Source organism: Gopherus flavomarginatus, chromosome 16 (genome assembly GCF_025201925.1).
Source record: "Gopherus flavomarginatus isolate rGopFla2 chromosome 16, rGopFla2.mat.asm, whole genome shotgun sequence".
Classification (NCBI taxonomy): domain Eukaryota; kingdom Metazoa; phylum Chordata; order Testudines; family Testudinidae; genus Gopherus; species Gopherus flavomarginatus.
In genome coordinates, this window is record NC_066632.1 from 20878416 (window position 1) to 20895965 (window position 17550).

The 17550-nt window shown below is 38.1% G+C and overlaps 2 protein-coding genes across 2 annotated transcripts; both read right to left on the minus strand.

Annotated features, from left to right (window-relative positions):
• Positions 1 to 426: 426 nt before the first annotated feature.
• On the minus strand, positions 427 to 4343 carry HOXC10 (homeobox C10). Its single transcript, XM_050926019.1, has 2 exons — positions 3572 to 4343; positions 427 to 704 (listed from the first exon to the last, which is right to left on the minus strand). The coding sequence occupies exons 1-2, from the start codon at positions 4335 to 4337 to the stop codon at positions 427 to 429; spliced, it is 1044 nt and encodes a 347-aa protein (XP_050781976.1). The 5' UTR covers positions 4338 to 4343.
• A 10131-nt stretch (positions 4344 to 14474) lies between these two features.
• HOXC11 (homeobox C11) lies at positions 14475 to 16637 on the minus strand. Its single transcript, XM_050925979.1, has 2 exons — positions 15962 to 16637; positions 14475 to 14707 (listed from the first exon to the last, which is right to left on the minus strand). Exons 1-2 carry the CDS (start codon positions 16635 to 16637, stop codon positions 14475 to 14477), a joined length of 909 nt encoding a protein of 302 aa, XP_050781936.1.
• Between the last annotated feature and the right edge of the window lie 913 nt (positions 16638 to 17550).

Genomic DNA, 17550 nt, shown 5'->3' on the forward strand with positions numbered 1-17550 from the left:
GGGTGTGGACATGTTGCCACTGCAACTTTAATTTACAGACACATATGAAATTCGTCTTTTAGTCGTTTTATTATACAATAGGCAGACTAGACTAGAATATGAAAAGCAAACTTTTAGACGCATCTATTATCCTAAACATAATATGCATAGAGAAGGGTCCTTCTGTTTTGTGCTGCACGTAAATAACTTAAAACATTTTATAAGCTGTTTTAGCAACCATATCAATCTTTTATTTTACATAGAAACATGGATGCAATATATATTCTCATGCTTATATCGATGCATCTTCGCTCTACAAACTGCAAATACCCAAATGACGCTTATGAGGTCCTTAATTTTTGCATACGCATTGCATTGATACCCAGAAAAAAATGAACAAGGTTTCTTTTCCCCTTTTCCCCTTTCCTTAAATATTATTGAACACGCTCAAGTAAAATTAAAATTGGAAGTCAGTTCGCGAATTCGGTTCTCTCTGTTCATTTTCTTGAGTTTCATCCTGCGGTTCTGAAACCAGATTTTGACTTGTCTGTCTGTCAGGTTAATACTCTTACTAATCTCCAGGCGGCGCTCACGGGTCAAGTACATATTGAATAAGAATTCCTTCTCCAATTCCAGCGTCTGGTGTTTAGTGTAAGGACACCTTTTCTTTCTTCCGCTCTTTGCTGTCAGCCAATTTCCTGTAGTGTTTTCTGCCTTTATATCCTCTGTTAAAAATAACATTATTATATAAGTATCCGTGGAATAGGAAAGAGAATTTACCAGGCTAAAGATTGTTAAAAAGCAGCTGCTTTGGTGGAAAACAATCACTCCCTCTATACACATATAAAGGGGTCGTGCTTATGGCTCAATTTATTTTTATTTTTGAGGTGTTTTAGGTTTAAAGGACTCATTAAATACATAATTAAATGTCCAATTGTTTTCACCGACTACCACCAAATCGCCAAATAAATCCACCTTAACAATATGAATCTATACATCAGATCCATGCAGCCAAGGCTAAATTATAGCTCACACACTAACTGTGCCTAGTTCAAGCAAAGGATATCATAGTGAAATACAATTTCATTTCGGCTCTTACACTATTCTGGACTGCAGGGTTGTCCACACGTCCGACATGTCAACAGAATATAATTTTATGAAATTATTCATGGCCTTTCGTGTACCACATGAAGGCTTTTTAAAAAAAAATCTTAAAATCAACAGTGTAACTTTTCTAAGTTCCGTAACTGTTCTGCCATTGCTTCCTTCTACACACACACGCTTTACTACAAAAGCATCATCTAAGGTGAAATCTGATTATTATCCTCTGAAATATCAGGCTCACTGAATCACTGTCCTCTAACAAGGATCAGATGCTTGGAGTCTGTGAAGCACATTAATATCAAGAGTCTTTTTCGTAAACACAGACTATGTGAAATGGATTTGCCTTTATAAAATGGGTGTATATATTTATCCTTTGTAATTCTATTTCTTATATATACACACCCTCTCTTATACACTTACACACACACTTCATAAAGTCAAATGCATGTGTTTGCTATATCTATATAGCAAATATCTATATAGCAAATATTCAAATCCCAAATATTTGATATATCTATATCTTTATAGATACAGATATATAGCTATAGATATAGATATATATATACATTCAAATCCCAAGTATTTTGTATATATAATACTTGGGATTTGAATTTGATCATGGGAAAATTCTGGCATCAGTAGTGGTCTATATTTAAGTCTATGCAAGAAGAAAAAGACCTGTCCTATGACTACAATAATCCACTTACTTTTATATTCATGCTAGTTTCAGAAGATGTCAGAGATTGGAAATAAGAACTTTAGTTAACCACTTATGCCTTAACAAGGAAAATATTTGTAATTAGGCCACCTTTAAGTTTGTAGATGCACTTTCATACTATTGAACCTTTGAAATTCTCGCTAAGCCTCTAGCTATCCAAAATTCTTAAACTGAATTCAAAAATCGCACCTTGACAATGAATAAAATTCTGATTCGACAAAAAGGAAAACTTAAGCTTTAAAATAATTTAATTTAAAGAAAACCACACACAAACAAAATCCGCCTCATACAGGTTCTGACGATTAAAAATACTATTCACGATATATTCATTTCTGAAAAAGCAAAAGTTTAGAAATCAATTACTTTAAACATACACTCTTTTTGGATAACACCAATACTGCAGTAGAAACCTTTATTTCCCCCCACACACACCCAAATTATAGTTCAAAACCAAAATAATCCTTCTGTTAACTCCCACGAAAATATATCTTGACATGAAAATAGAACGCGCTTTGTGAAGAGAAGTTTGTAGGGCTTTTGATAAACTTGACTTTGTGTTTTGTGTATTTGTAACTCAGCTGTCAGATAAAATAATGTCATTGGATGCGGAAAAAATGAAAAGAATGTTTTGGGCTATATATTTTGTTTTGTTGAAAGGCCAATTTTAAAGGTGATTTTGTATGAAGATATCTTTCACGAGAACGACAGTGAGTATGAAATATCTGTCTGCTTTGCTGGTACCCATACACAGAGGATGTATGTGAGTATACACACCATACCACATGCACGTATATGTATATGCATATACAAATTACATAGTTACCAAACTGCTTCGTTTCTGCTTGATTTCTAGCGTATTACAAATTATTGGACACGGAAGCTATTTTAACCAATGCACCACAGTCAAATAATAAAATCCGTTGCTTAGATCTCCATCCGCTCCCAGTAATATTTTGTGCTATGTATTTTAAGCCAAATTTTCAGAGAATTCCACTCATTCATGCATATACCTCTTCTTAATGACCCAAAATAAATACTTAAAACATTCTATCTTGAATCTAGGTCTACAGGGCAACTGAATATTAAGAGAAACAAACATTTCAAACCACATGAAATCTCTACAATGAAAATACAATATGGTAAATGGAAGTCTCTCCTCATAGAAACCCAAACTTAGAACATCTGCTTCACACCCAGAAACAATTTTGCCTTCACAAACAAGGTCTCAATTCGCCAGGAAAAAAGCTTTTTCGAGCAATGAAATGAAATGCAATATACAACCCAAACCTGAGATGTTTGCAAGAGAAAATAAGACTCAATCCGTGTTTTCTTTTTCTCCTCAGACATTTTACACTGAGCAAGTAAAAAGAGTAAAAATTGCCTTCCACGACCACATAAAACATTTAACTAGACAATAACATGAAGTAAATGTCTGGCTGAACTGATTTTTTTTCAACTCATTGCCATTTTAGACTATTCTAAAAGCCACCTAACCTTATTAAATATACACCGTTCCTAGCAGCTACATACCTAACTAAATACATGCAAAAGTCTCCCCTTTAAATAGCGAGAGGATGTGTTTTAACACATTTGACTGCTCTGTTTTCTCAGTGATTTTTATTTCGAGTAAGAATTTAAAAACGACTGCAGCAATTCAGACACAAGTGCGGCGAAGTTTGCAGTGTAAAGGGCATCTTAGTAATAGTAGCACTAGTAGTAGGATGCTGATCATTTTCTGAAAGCAGTTACCGATAATGAATAATCCCTTACCTTTTGCTTCATTGTCAGAATTGTCTGTGCTGGTGTCAGTGCTTTTATTCACGTCTTTCTCTGCTTCCGAAGAGCTTATTTTTGGAGCTGGGGCACTTGTTTCTGTTTTAATTTCGTTGGTGGATGTGTTCTGGGTATTATCTGTTTTTGTGTTTTCGGGGAAACTCACTTTAGCCACTGGCGGTGGGGCTTGTTGTTGTTCCAGACGCTCACTCCTTGGGTTCAGACTCGCCCTGGAGTCAAAACTTGCCTCAAACTCATTTGGATTGTTGCAGTTTGGCGTCTTCTCCATAGAGGAATAACCTTGGCCGGCTCGATAGTAGCTAGGAACAGGGACTTCATGATCATTTAGGCAAGAGTCAGGCATTTGATTGGGGTAGAGGGCTGCCTCTGTGGCATTTTTCGCCCTTTTATCAGCGTTATACATGCAGCATACATTCTCTTCTTTGACATTGGTTGGGAAAGAGCAGGATGGGAGCTGTCTTGCAACAGGTTGTTCGATTCTGTAAGTATTTTTTGGGTCACACCAAGTGTCTAGCTGAGAAAGGTAAGATGGATAGGTGTTGAGAGACAGGCTGGCGGTATTCACCTCGTCTCTTTTGGAAAGAGACGGGATAATTCCACAGTTTCTCATCACTCCACAGCTGAAATCGCTCCCAGGCTGCATATACATTCCTTGGTTAGAGGAATAATTCTCACCTCTACAGGTACCGGCCAGCGAGTCCATCAAAAAGGCGTTAGAAGTCACATTGTTGGGACATGACATTGTCAGGGAGGGATTTTAAGGAGGAATACTACAGCCAAGGGCTGACATCTTTTTTTTAGGGAAAAACAGCAGCCCCATAATTATCCACGCATTGGTCCCCCACCACGTGACGGCCAGGCCAATGAGGATTGAAAATGGCCTTGATGATTCAGACGCCGATGACGTCACAAGGGTCAAGTTGTTGCGAGCGGCGAAAACTAGGATAGAGCAACAGCGACATCTATCAGTCTCTGGCGGGTAGGGTGCCCGGGACCTTCACTTTGAACAAAGGAGAAAAAGCCACCCGGTTTGCGGGAGTTTGTTTACCAATGAACCAACGCGTGTCCACAGCGGAGTAGGGGGAAACAAACCCCCCCCCCAAAAAAAAAAGGGGAAGCGAAAGCGCAAATACGAGCAAAGTCAAATCCAAATAAAGAGGTCAGGAAAGAACGAACCTTAATTCTCCTTCTTCGCTTTGCCTTCCTTTCTTTTCTTCTTTTGCCTGAAATAAATCCAATTTACAGCAAAAGGCAGAGACCCCCCTCCCCCAAAAAAAATCTAATTCAACTTTCCACCCCCTCCTTCCCCGCTCTCTTCCTATCAAGATTCCCAGTGCTGCACCCCCCCACCCTTCTTCTGTAACAGAACTTGAAATATTTTAGGTGGCTGTGGTTTGGGTTTTCATCGAACGGTGGGGTGGATTTTGTTTCTTTTTAACGGTGGGGTGGGTGCAGTTCTTTAAAGGGTGGAACTGTAGGATCGATGCCTCTTGAGACCTCTGCTTTGTGGTTTTTTTAAACGTATTTGGAATCAGGAAAAAATATGTAAAAAGTTTCACCGAGATGGTTTCAGTCTTTAATTTCGGTAGGTTTTGATCCCCGTGGATCTAAAATAGACCTGTGTGCATATTTGGAAGGCAGTTTTTTTTTAAATCCCGACAAAAAGCCAGTTTTTTAAAATTATTATTATTTGTGGTATGGGTAAGCGTTGCATCCCTTGAAATAGACTCTGAAAAGACAATTTTTTTTAAAAAAAATAATCCACTTCCAATGTTAACTGGCTGAAGTTTCTTTGCTAAAATTGCGTCTGTGATATGCACAAATCTTGCAAAATAAATGTATTCGTGAGGAGAAAAGGGGGTACATTGGATAAATATGATCGATCTTTAAAATAGGGACAACATTGCGATGGTGGGGGTTTGTTTTTCCTCTTCAGGAAATAACAAAAAAAATCAAAATTGTATTTGACCAAATATTTAGTACATGAATTTCCCAAAACAAACCTCCCGATTTGGTATGATTTTTTTTTTACTGGTGGATTAAAAGAAAAAGTTGGTTCCTTGATAGATAATTTCTTCTTCCCCGTTTTGTTGAACTATTTCACTTTTATGTGGCTTTAACTTAACGACCACAGAATAATCACTACTATTCCAAGTGGAGATGGAATTTTTACCTATGTGTTTTCCTTTTCCCTCATTTCTGTATTGGACAGTTTCTAAAGTCTTGTAGCAGTTAAAATAAATTGATTTAGTGTATATTATTTTTACTAGGGGAGGAGGCAATCCTACTTAGATAACGCTGATTTTAGGTTAGGCGAGGAATGGGACTAGCGTATAAATAAATAAAAAGAAAGAAAGCCTCGAATTTCAAGATCATTACAACCGATTGGAAAGACACACGGGTTCAGAGTCACTTTCAAGGGGAAAAAAGCTACCCCCACGACCTTTCATAACGGGAGGGGGAAAGGAAGCAAATTCGGGGAAAAAATAACATAGAAATATGAAAAATTGAAGCGGACCATTTTGCGTAATTTGTACAGCTTTAAAGTGTAGATTATTCAGACTTCTGCAACCATCTTTCCCCAAGGTGTTACAGAACTATTTCACAGTTCCACTCTGCGTTAACTTGCAAGAGACTTGCCAACCTTCTCTTCTTCAATCCTCCAGTGTGACAAATTTAAATCTCTTAGGCCGAGACAGCCTAAAACTGCATTATACAATTTTGTGCTCCCCCTCCACCTTATACAACATAGTAAAAGGTTTCCTACGCTTCAGACGCCATTTGGTTCCCCTGGAAAGCTATTTGCGACTTTATTGCCTCTATTTGTGTTATCTGCATAGGTCTTTTAAAAACAGTTTGATAGAAATCGTTCAGTTTTATGATATCCAACGAAAATTCCACATAATATTTATAAGCAAAGAATAAAGCTTTAGTATGGGAACCAATATTTTCTCATTTATAGGTGATGAAATTAAAGACCAACACAATTTTGTATTATACTGCTTTTTCCCCCCTTTCCCCCCTCTTCTACTTTATTTTTGCAGCTGATCTGGCTACACAATAATTTATGCTGGTCAGTCAAACATTTCACATGTGCATTTCTGGGACACCAGAATTTGACCTTATAGTTTCCTGGATTGTCTGCCTGCAGATTAAATATGTTTTCCTGATTTTTGCCATGTACTCCTGTGCTTTTGTCAAAGGAAGATATTAATGCGTTGTACGAACCCTAATCAAGATTAAATTTAACCTCAAATAATTTGATTTTTCTCTCTCTCTCAGACCCAGAAGCCTTTATAGAACCTAGAGGAAATGTCGTATCTGTGTGTGCTGTTGGAAACAGACGATCCACCGTGGAAACCTCATATTTTAGGAAAGTGTAAATGTTGGGTATATAAAATAAAGATTTACACTGTTAACAGTCCTTTTGTGTACTCGCTTTTGCCAAAGCAATTAATTTATGGCAACGTTCGAAAGATTTTAAACTCTGTTTTCCAAAATGCTGCTCAAGAACTTTTGAAACAAATAAGACAGCATGCAGAAAAATCAGTTCAATCAAAAATAAAATATGATTTTAAAAACTTCAGCATAGATTTTGTTGTTACATCAAAAGAGAATGGAGGTTAGCAAAGAACACAAAGGACCTCTCCAGGAGACCGAATATTGTTTAAAGTTAAAAATAATTAGAAGTATGATAAACATGGGTCATTAATGGAAAAAGAAATAAAATTCATCAGCTTAAGTAGAACCCCTGTTGGGAAAAATGCTTCCCTCTAATTACAGAAAATAAATACGAACAAACGCTATTAAAACTTAAAAGGAGAGAGCCTATGTGTGTTAAAGACTTTAATAACCTACTTTGAATTTTACACACTTTTAGGAAAACAATATAGATGCTGAATGTTCATACACACAAAGCACACTTTGATGCAAATATACCTAGATGCCATAGATTCACAGAGATGTGTACACATGTTCCTAGCTAACTTTCTGTTTCACATAGACATTTGGACTAACCTGTGATATTTTATTTATACAAGCGCTAAGAAACTAATGAAGTCTATGCCACATAAAAATCTGTGTGTGTGTGTGTGTGTGTGTGTGAGGGGGGGGCGGGGAGGGGGATCCCCCCTTTTCATGTGTGCCTTTCCCTCAATGCCTATGTATATGAAGCAAGTGGCTGATATTCTGCTATTGTCCTTACTGGGAGGTTGTCCTGTTTTGAGTTCCAAAGGCAGATAATTGCTTAAAAATATCAAGAAATCGGCGAATGTGATTCCGCAGAACCTGTGTTCTTTGTTAGACACACATGGTGAGTCTTTAAGGGAGGGGGGAAAAGACTCAAACAGCCCATCTTCGCCCTATGAATTTAAAATGCACGTGTATAATATCTCAGACAGAGAATATCTCAGCCATACACATACTATTTCACCTGCCCCCTTTTCAATCTAATTATTTAACCGAGAGTTATGCACAGAATTGACTCTTCTATCCATTGTATTTTTACCAACTTTTCTTACATTTTTATTACAAACATTCATTTTCGCGTCTGGGAAGTATTTGGCAGCAACACTTTAATGATTACCTTAAATTTGTATTTCAGCCCGGTATTATGCCCCCATGTTGCTGCAGAAATAATTCTGATTTATGACAAAGTACACTGGAGTACAATAACAGTGATGCAAAAATAAAACCCACGCCTTTATATGTTGGCTTAGAAACTGTAAACTATCACCACAAGAAATCTATCAAACTTTACAATCCCTCTTATTTTACTTCCTTCTTTCTGAGTAACTTAAGTCATAGTATTATGGAATGATATTATGTTCCTTGAGGTGGCATTGAAAACTGTGTTTACGTTTTCCTACGCCCAACATAGCAGTCTTCAGACTCTAATATGCTGGTTTTAGTCTGGTTACCCTTTGATCACGAGGAGAAAATTTGAGAGAGTAATTCAGATACAGGCATGAGTGGTGCGGGTGACAGAAGAAACTAATAGTGTGACAGGATTTTTTAAAAGTTTATTCAATGGGGAATGTTTCCTGTAATTTTCCAAATGCGTTAACAAACTTAAATGGTACACAAACAACAGGATTGTTCATAACAGAGGTTGTGAAGCCTGAGCAGCTGCCCTGAGAGTCTGAATTCCTATATGCTTCTAAAGCAATAAGCTTTTGGGGTATATTTCATGATATGATTACATTTGTAAGCTAAGAGGAGAGGTTTTGAAAATTGGTGCATTTTACTTCTTGGGTGTATTCCTTTGAAAACAATATAATTAGTGAAAAAAATGTGTGGAAAAGTCAAAAAGTAAAAAGACTTAAGTGCCTGCGGAAATGTTAAGCCATACTACATTAGAAAAATAGCAAAACATTCTGTCTTTGCACATAGAAAATCTGAAGGACATTGTATTAAAATGCTGGTATTTTGATATCGTCGGCAATGCTTATATAAATCTGAAATTCCCATCTGCCAAGTGCTTCTCAATAAACATTTTTGTTTCAAATATAGATTTAACCAATTATCAGTCATTAGATGAGTGGTGGGATATTAACAATTCCACTTTTTCATAAGGAAAAAAAAGCTAATTCAAAAAATTTGAATACACATGAATTTCCGCCCCATTGGGTTGAAATATACTGCAAATAATTGTTCTAGGTGCTGATCATTTTATTTTGCTAGATTCACCTAGCTCTGAGAATATAGAATTAATAGTAGGTACAACAGAATTACAGTAAATAGCACGAGAGTGTAAGAATATTTATCTACGTATCTATCTAGATACGGAGAGTTAGTTATCTTTAAAGTCCGCAGCCTGAAATATAACCTTGAAACAAACACTCCTCTTTCCTTAAATACTTATTGTTTGCAAAACTGAATTGATTCAAAGAGATTCAGCTCTTTTAACAACCATTTATACAGAAACATGTGGGTTATATCAACCACCTTTTAAAAGCAGTGGAACCGATGTATTTAAGAATGTACCACTTAGTTCCTAGAAAGGTATTAAGCCCTCTTTTTAACAATTAAAATGAACGAATTTGCCCAACTACTTGTAGCGCATAAAAAAACTGTAATGTTTATATTAAAGTCTGTTCTTTTGTCTCAAACTAATAAAGTCTTTTATGGGCTCCATCAGCTATATGCTATATTCTAATTCATAAACTAAAGATTAAAAAAAGCCTTATGAGGTTGCAAACCACATTCTTGTGGTTTCATGTTGTAATTTAGAAGTTATCAAAAGCAGAAGAACGTGCTTAAATCTAACATATGCTGTGCATCCGTATATTTTCCAACTCTATTAAAGGCGGATAAGCAAGGCCTTAATGAGACGCCATTTTGGAAAAAAATAATATAAGTCAGGTTTTAATTTTCTCTTTGATAGCAAAGAGGCACTCAGCCATGCACGCCAACCAGAAGTAGTAGTTTGGCATTTTTATTTTTTTTCCAACTCTCGTGTCAGTTACAAATGCTTTCAGTAAAAAAACAGAATTACTTTACAAAAGTGATTTTTCCTCCCCAGTGGTAGAGCCCGCACGATATTTCAACAGCAAATTGTCTGCCCTCCACCCAAAAGAGTGGTAAACCGGGAGGGAAAAAATGAATGGCCATTCCAAAATGTTACGACCCAAGAGTCTCCAAGACAAGGAAACTGGGAGAGTAAGCTGTTTATTTACATTGTACACAGTCCTGGCTCTCCGTCGGGCTTAGCTATGACTCCTACCAAAGTTACTCGCACACAAATAAATTAATTCACCCTATGATCCACAGGCGAAGATTAGCTCAATTGATGGTCGCTTCCAATCCACTTGCCAAAGCCAATGTCTTTGTTCTTCGGATTTTCTAATCCCATTTTTGCCAAAATCCAAGGCAACGTCAAACCCATGAGGAAAGTGCAAATGGTAACAGGATGGCTTTCCCTCATGGCTATTGTTTGCTGGTCTTGCTGAGTTGCTCAACAGAGTAGTTTATTTACATGTCACCAAAGAGAACTCGCCCTGAGAGGACCGCACTTATCACACAGTCAAGTTTACGTTCTTCAAGTCAAGAACTGTTAGGAGAGTGTGCGTGTGAGAGTGGGTTGGTGTCTTTCTTGCATGTGTGTGTGTCGTGTGTATGTATGTGTGTGCGTGGTGTGTGAACAGCCATGTCTAACGTAACTACAGTCCCTGTACACTGTATTCCTGGAGGTGCATTTGCAGCTCTTTAAAACAAAAAACAAAAAAAAAATCACCTGCATTTTCTGCAAAGGTGGAAGTGATTTCCCCTATATGGAAGCCAACTTAAATGTAAGTTATTATTCTGCAGAAAGCCAATTTGAAGTTTACTCCCTCGCTACTTCTTCCCCCTGTGCAATATTTCACAACAACGAAACCTACAGCAGCTTCCAATATGTTGTGTAGGGAATCCAGGGAGGAATAGGAAACAGGTCGGGTGTTTGTACGTCACATGGAAAGGTCCTTCACAATTAGTCTGTGTGTCATTAACGTAACTATACAGCAAGCTCCCCCAGCCTATGAGGGAGCATTTATTGTGACGGACATTAGATGGAAATAATAATAAAAAAAAACTTGTAAAACTTTTATGCCAAACAAAGTTATAAAAACTTTTCATGCGTTAAGATATCAAAAGGTTTATAACAATAATAAAGTGTGTGTGTGTTAAACCTTCTTCGACATGCAATGAACGCGGCGAGGTTGAGTTAAATATTAGCTCAACATAAACGCCACATTTGGCCCAAAATGTGAATTTATATAAAACTGTGGGTTCTCCTCCGTTGCACACCCCGCCGCCCCCCTAATTCTTTCTCAGGAGGCGGGGACACAGAAAGCCTTTCTGATTCCGCTTTATTACAAAGGGTTAAAGGTGATGGACTTGACTTTATTGAAGTTCAAAGACATCATATATTCACATTTTTCTTCCTGTGGACCTCTCTCCTCTTCCCTCCCCCGGTACAAGGAGCATAATCTCACTATACAGAACTCCACTTGCAGGGTTGGCCTTTTGCGGTTAAGTGTGACGATTTAAAAAAAAAATACATCACAGGACAACCAAACCAAAGCCAACTATTTCCAAATTCATCCAGTGTGGTACCCAATCCATCCCCACTTCCTCACCTAGCCCCGCCACACACACACACACACACAGGCAACCACTCCCCCCCCCCAAAAGAACATTAACAGCCTTTTCCTACATGGCACTGATGCTTAATGCTGTTGTAAACTCCCACATGGTCTATAAACTTGGGTTTTACAACTAGCATTCCATTTTAGCTCGAGAAAACTTTGAACTAGGCCTCCAGTTTCATTGTGTTGGAGTCGAGCTGAAGACATGGAAGGGAAGGGAGGGAAAAATCCCTGGGCAAAACACCCTTATTTGTTTACTATTTACTGCGGAAGTCTTTTCCTATGGCCAGACGGGGTAATTAAGAAAAATTAAGCTGTTTAGTGCTGCAGTCTTTATTACAATGTCTAGACTACTAGCTTTTGTCCGGACAGTGGCTGCTGTTACGGAGCATTAACTGCGGTTTCTGTCCTCGTGATAAGCACCCCATTGCACCTATGCTTAGTTTTCCTAACCTTGGAAAGGTTTGGCAAACAATCGTTAAAGAAAGGTGGGTTTATATGAATAATATTTCCTTTCCTTTGGCAGCTCTTCGACTGTATCAGTGAGTGGCTGCATCTGCTGGGAGCGTGGCTTTGGTCTCCATCCTATTTCAAAGTTCCTTCATAGTTTATTCACTATTCTATCACGGAATTATCTACCAAAGGAAGGTTCAGGTTTTGGATTTCCAAAGGGCTGGGATGGTTTTAGGCCATGGGGATACCTCGTTAAACATTTCCACGTTTTAAACATAAATTCAAAGCAGCTCTCTGCCATTTAGCTTTTTTTTTTATAACCATCTCATTTAATGAGAAACATGTCTATGAACATCACCCGTTCAAATTATACCATGGCGTAACGAGGATGGGTCTATCGCGAAAACAAAAGTTGTTTCTCATTTATTCTTTTTTGTGTGTGTGCAAGCGAAGCACATTTTTGTGGCTTGCAATTTCCCCTACTGCTGTCACATAAAATCAGAAGCCACCATCAAAGTCTGGGGCTGTATTTAAAAGCAATTATGAGAATTTTACAAGAACATTGTCAATGTATGGGAATATAATGTGTTGTTTCTTTGCTGATGTCCTTTTGTTCTTTCTTCCTTTTTCTTTTTTTCGTCTCCCCTCACTCCTACCCATACAAAACTCCACATCAAGAGATATGAGAACTCAGGCTGAAAAGCAACAGAACAAAACACACACACACACACACACACACACACACACACACACACACACACACACACACACACACCGAGTTATTCTATATGCACAACATACATGCATCAAACCACTGACGGCGTTTTCTGTACTTCTTTTTCCTTTAAACCAAATTGTGTCTCTTTAGTCCGCTCAGGAGAGGGAAAAGGAGTTGTGTAAACATAAAAATGCACTTCTGTACCAAAAGTCTGGGAGCGAAACTTATTTCCTTAACCAGGAATTTAAGTACTTGACTTCGCATTTGTGCTTTGTACGTATAAGGCGGTTTATCTTTGACTTTCTGGAAATACAGCACCTTCTTTTGTGTAATTCGAGTTGCACTCACTTACAAAAGTCAAATATATGGTGCAAAAGATTAATTACATCCGGAAAAACAGAGCAAGGCGCATGGAACGAAATACACAGTTGTATTATTGGGCCAAGAAATTCCAATCCAAATTTGAATTCGGTGAGGAATACAATGAAACCCCCAACAAATGTAAACTTTAACGTAGGGGAGTCAGATGAATTTGGACAATGCCACATTGCACTGAGCCAGATGACGATGGATGATTATATATGGTGATAGTAGCATATATATATATTTGATGTCATTTACCATTTAGGTATTAAAAGTTCTATTGGGAAGTCCATACCGCACTGACCGCAGTGAGGTTTAAAGACGGGAAGTACCAATAAAATGGTCAAATAAAATTATAATGTAGAACAGCTTGCAATATCTTTATTTACCACAGAATTTCACACAGTTTCCCGGGAATTCACTTTACATACACAAAGATCTTCTATTATTGTTGTTGTTTGTTGATATTGTTCTTCTAGATCCGGGGGAAAAATGCATTACGAAATGTATTTACAAACCACTTAGAGACAGTTATTGCAAATATATTCTCGTCCATACACCCCTCCCTTCCCCCAACCCCGCAGAAATGTAAAAGTGGGACTGCATAGAATATATATGAAATAAAACCATTCTTGCTGCAGGGGAACAGAATATTTAAATTAGGTTTCGACAACAGTTCTTGGCATGGATAGCAGGAGAACACAAATGGTCGGTGTGGATACGCACACTCCTATTTATGTGTGTGCACGCGCGCACACACACACACACACACACACACACACACACACACACACACACACACACACACACACACACACACACACACTCTCCTAAATCAAGGTATCCAAATTAACCATAGAGGGAGGTTTTGGCCTCGTCTGTGATAGCACATGTTAACTGTATATTGAAATCATCACCATGATCATTATAACACAGCACTGCGATTTATTCGAATAGACAAGGATGACTAAATGAAAAAAAAAATCCCAGTTGTTCAGACAAAACGTTAAATAACAAGTCCATGGTTTTCAAGTCCTTTAAACGTTTAGATATCTGAACCCCTTGCGTTACTTAGAACTGTTCCATACATACAAATATAAGTCACGAAAAGGCTTAAACTTTGAGGTTGCTTGTAGATTCAGACCACAACCCATGCGTTCAGAGTTCCTTCTTAGTACAGCTCTACTTCACCAGCAGAGAGGATTGGAAAAAGATGTGTTCACAATAAGGGATTTCCAGAAAAATACTGCAGGCGGTCTCTGCTTAATTTTTTTTCTTTCATTCTTCTGTTCTGAAACCAAATTTTAACCTGTCGATCAGTGAGATTTAGCATCCTGGACAACTGAAGCCTTTTTTCTTTGTTTATATAGACATTGAAGAAAAATTCTCTCTCCAGCTCTCTGATCTGGAATTTCGAATAGGGGCACCTCTTCTTTCTTGTACGGGGAGCACCTTAAAAAAAACCAGAAGGGAAAGTAAATGCTAAGCAAATGCAACACATAGACTCATCTCTAGATCTGACTCCATATAGATGGAGGTATAGATATAGATATAGATATAGATAGATAGATAGATAGATAGATAGATAGATAGATAGATACATATTTATAGATGCATGGGATGATAGATTTCGCCACTGTTATATTTTCCCATTGTTAGTATAATGCAGAGGAGAGGTTATATATGGTTTTAAGGATTGTGTCCTAATTATGTTCTAAATACACTACCTCTGCACAGGATTTTGTGATAGACATATTTTTAAGCAGAGTTAGGGGCTGTAGGCAGCAATTAATTTAAGCAGGCTTTAAAGAAACTGTAGCTGTTGAAAAACATACGTTCAAGCTGCAAAGCTGTTATTTGTATAGAAACAGCACGAGCAATGTTGGAACTGTAGGAGCTAGACAGTCTGTTCCTCATAAGTTTTTGATTAACTTCAGTACCAGCATCCACACACACCAAAATAATCAAAGTAAAATAGAATTTAGCCTCTGAGCAAGAAAAGGGATGCTTTGTTTTCATCATGAAACCAAATCGCAAAAGGAGAGAGAGAAAAAAAAATCTCACCGTGATCGCTAAGTTTAAAAGTTGCATGACTTCAGAATTTAAAATACGCCTGTAAGTTTTCTTAGAAATGTAGTGATTTTTTTTATCTGACCTTAATGACAAAAGACAGAAATTCCACTAGGCTTTGCGAATAATCAATGCAATTAAAAATGAACAAGATAGAGACTCAGGATTTAATTAAAATGTTGCACATTTTGCACTTAGCTGCACACCCCCTTCCCAAAAGAGAGAGAGAAAAGAAAGACCCAACATATACTTTTAATTAAACAAAAATCACTCTACATGCATCTTAGTGCCTAAAAGAAAGCACAGGAAGCTACAGCAGTGTTCTGTCCAATTGGCTTTTACCCTCAGCAACCCGGGACCAAATCCTTTTAAAATGCTCATGTAAGTTCATGATCAAAGTTAATATTTGCCACGATGGTGTGCTTTTAAAATTTCACAGACTCTAAGATACTGTGTCTACGCCTAACATCTCCATTTTTTCAAAGAGCTTTCCCATCGTAAAAATTCTTCTCGTTGGAAGAAAGAGCTTTGTAGGTTATAATAAAATCCTTTGAATGCTTATAAAACTCCACATAAAATTTGACCGACAAAACACCGGGCTAGTCCCTTAACCTTTCCATTTACTGCTCTACCTACTCGAGTTGCTGTTTTTGCTTCCTTCCTTGTTGACAGAAGAAGACGAGGCTGAAGAGCCTGGATTTGTGTTTTCCTCCTCGTCTTCCGGGTCTATGCCTTGCTCTCCGCGGGAGGATAGTGCACTGGGCTGGGAGTCGGATTCCAGTTTGCTCTCGCTTTTCTGCAGACAGTTCTCAGGCGGGTTCTCTGTCCCGCAGTAGGCATTTTCGAAGAACCGGTCAAAGCCCTGGGGCAGGACACTGTTTTTGTTCATGCTGGAGTAGAATCCCGTAGATGCAGGATGGTTAGAGCTGGGATGGTGGTGGCTGTACACGCTTTCGTTTTTCATTAGCATTTCGGTCATGGTGGAAGGCGGGATACACTCTCTATGCATCAGATCTTCCGCGGAATAACACGATGCGTAATTGCTTCTATGATGCCATTTACTAGAGGGGTCTAGACCATAGGAGACCTCTCGAACTGGCTGCACTTGCGAGAGGTTAGTGGAATAAGGGTAGGAGATTTGGCGAGAGGGGGCCTGTGGCAAGAAAGATGACACAGTTGAAAATTCTGGGACGTAATAGGTGCAGCTAGGGAGGTAGAGATTGGAAGCGCAACCTGCTCTGTCTCCAAAGTCAGCACTCCTCTCTTTACGCGATTGAGAACAGAAGTTTCCTAGATTCACCGAGTTAAACATCTTTCTCCTTTTCTTGCTCTATAGATAGATGTTTTGGATCCGATGTGCAGAGGGGGAAAAATTTGGGAAGGCGAGATGACGCGCTATCCGTCTTAGTCGCTCTAAGGAACACGTGATGCAAAGTAGATATTGTCATATATCAGTTTGGAGCACTTAGATGTGTAGGAGTGGTTCACTTAGGTAAGATCTCAGAGGTTCAAACGATTGGTTTTCAAACACCGCAGAAACATTATGAAAATCAATTGCAGTTTTGTATTCATTTTCTTTAAGGCACACCCCTTGTAAGCATTCAAAGCAGAGGGCAAATACAAGGGATGGCTTGTGAAGTTTTTTTTTTTTCTTCCCTTCCTGATTTGGATTCTGCTTTCTATTTTTCACGAGGATTCGGATATGGGGTGGGGGCTGTTGGGAGGGAGTGGGAGCTGAGGGAGGGTCTTAAAGATATTTTAACTGTATTTTTCCATGGTTTTTTTCCTTTTCTTTTCTTTCCACGCTAGTCACATTTTAGGCGTGACAAAGTAGTCTTTAAGTAAGCTCAGTAAAAAGCCCAGGGAATGCGCTGAAGATTCATAAGTAAGTTTTCAAACATTTCTCAAAATCTTGCTACAGTGGGGCATACACATATCTCTGTGCCACTGGGCTTTTAAAATGATAGTTGAATATATAATTTGGGAGGGAAGGGGGGAAGTGGCTAATTAGCAAGCTTCTAACATTAGCTAATTACATTGTTCTATCTATGTGCATACCAACTGTACGTAAACCAACGTGGCATATACTGCAGAGAATATGCCCTTTAAGCAGTACTAATGTGTGTAAAGTTTCAAACTTTAAAGGTACCTGAGACTAAAACAGCCATTTCAAGGCTGGCTTAATGACTTTTGATATCGAATTAGTAATAGATCAGGGAACAGAG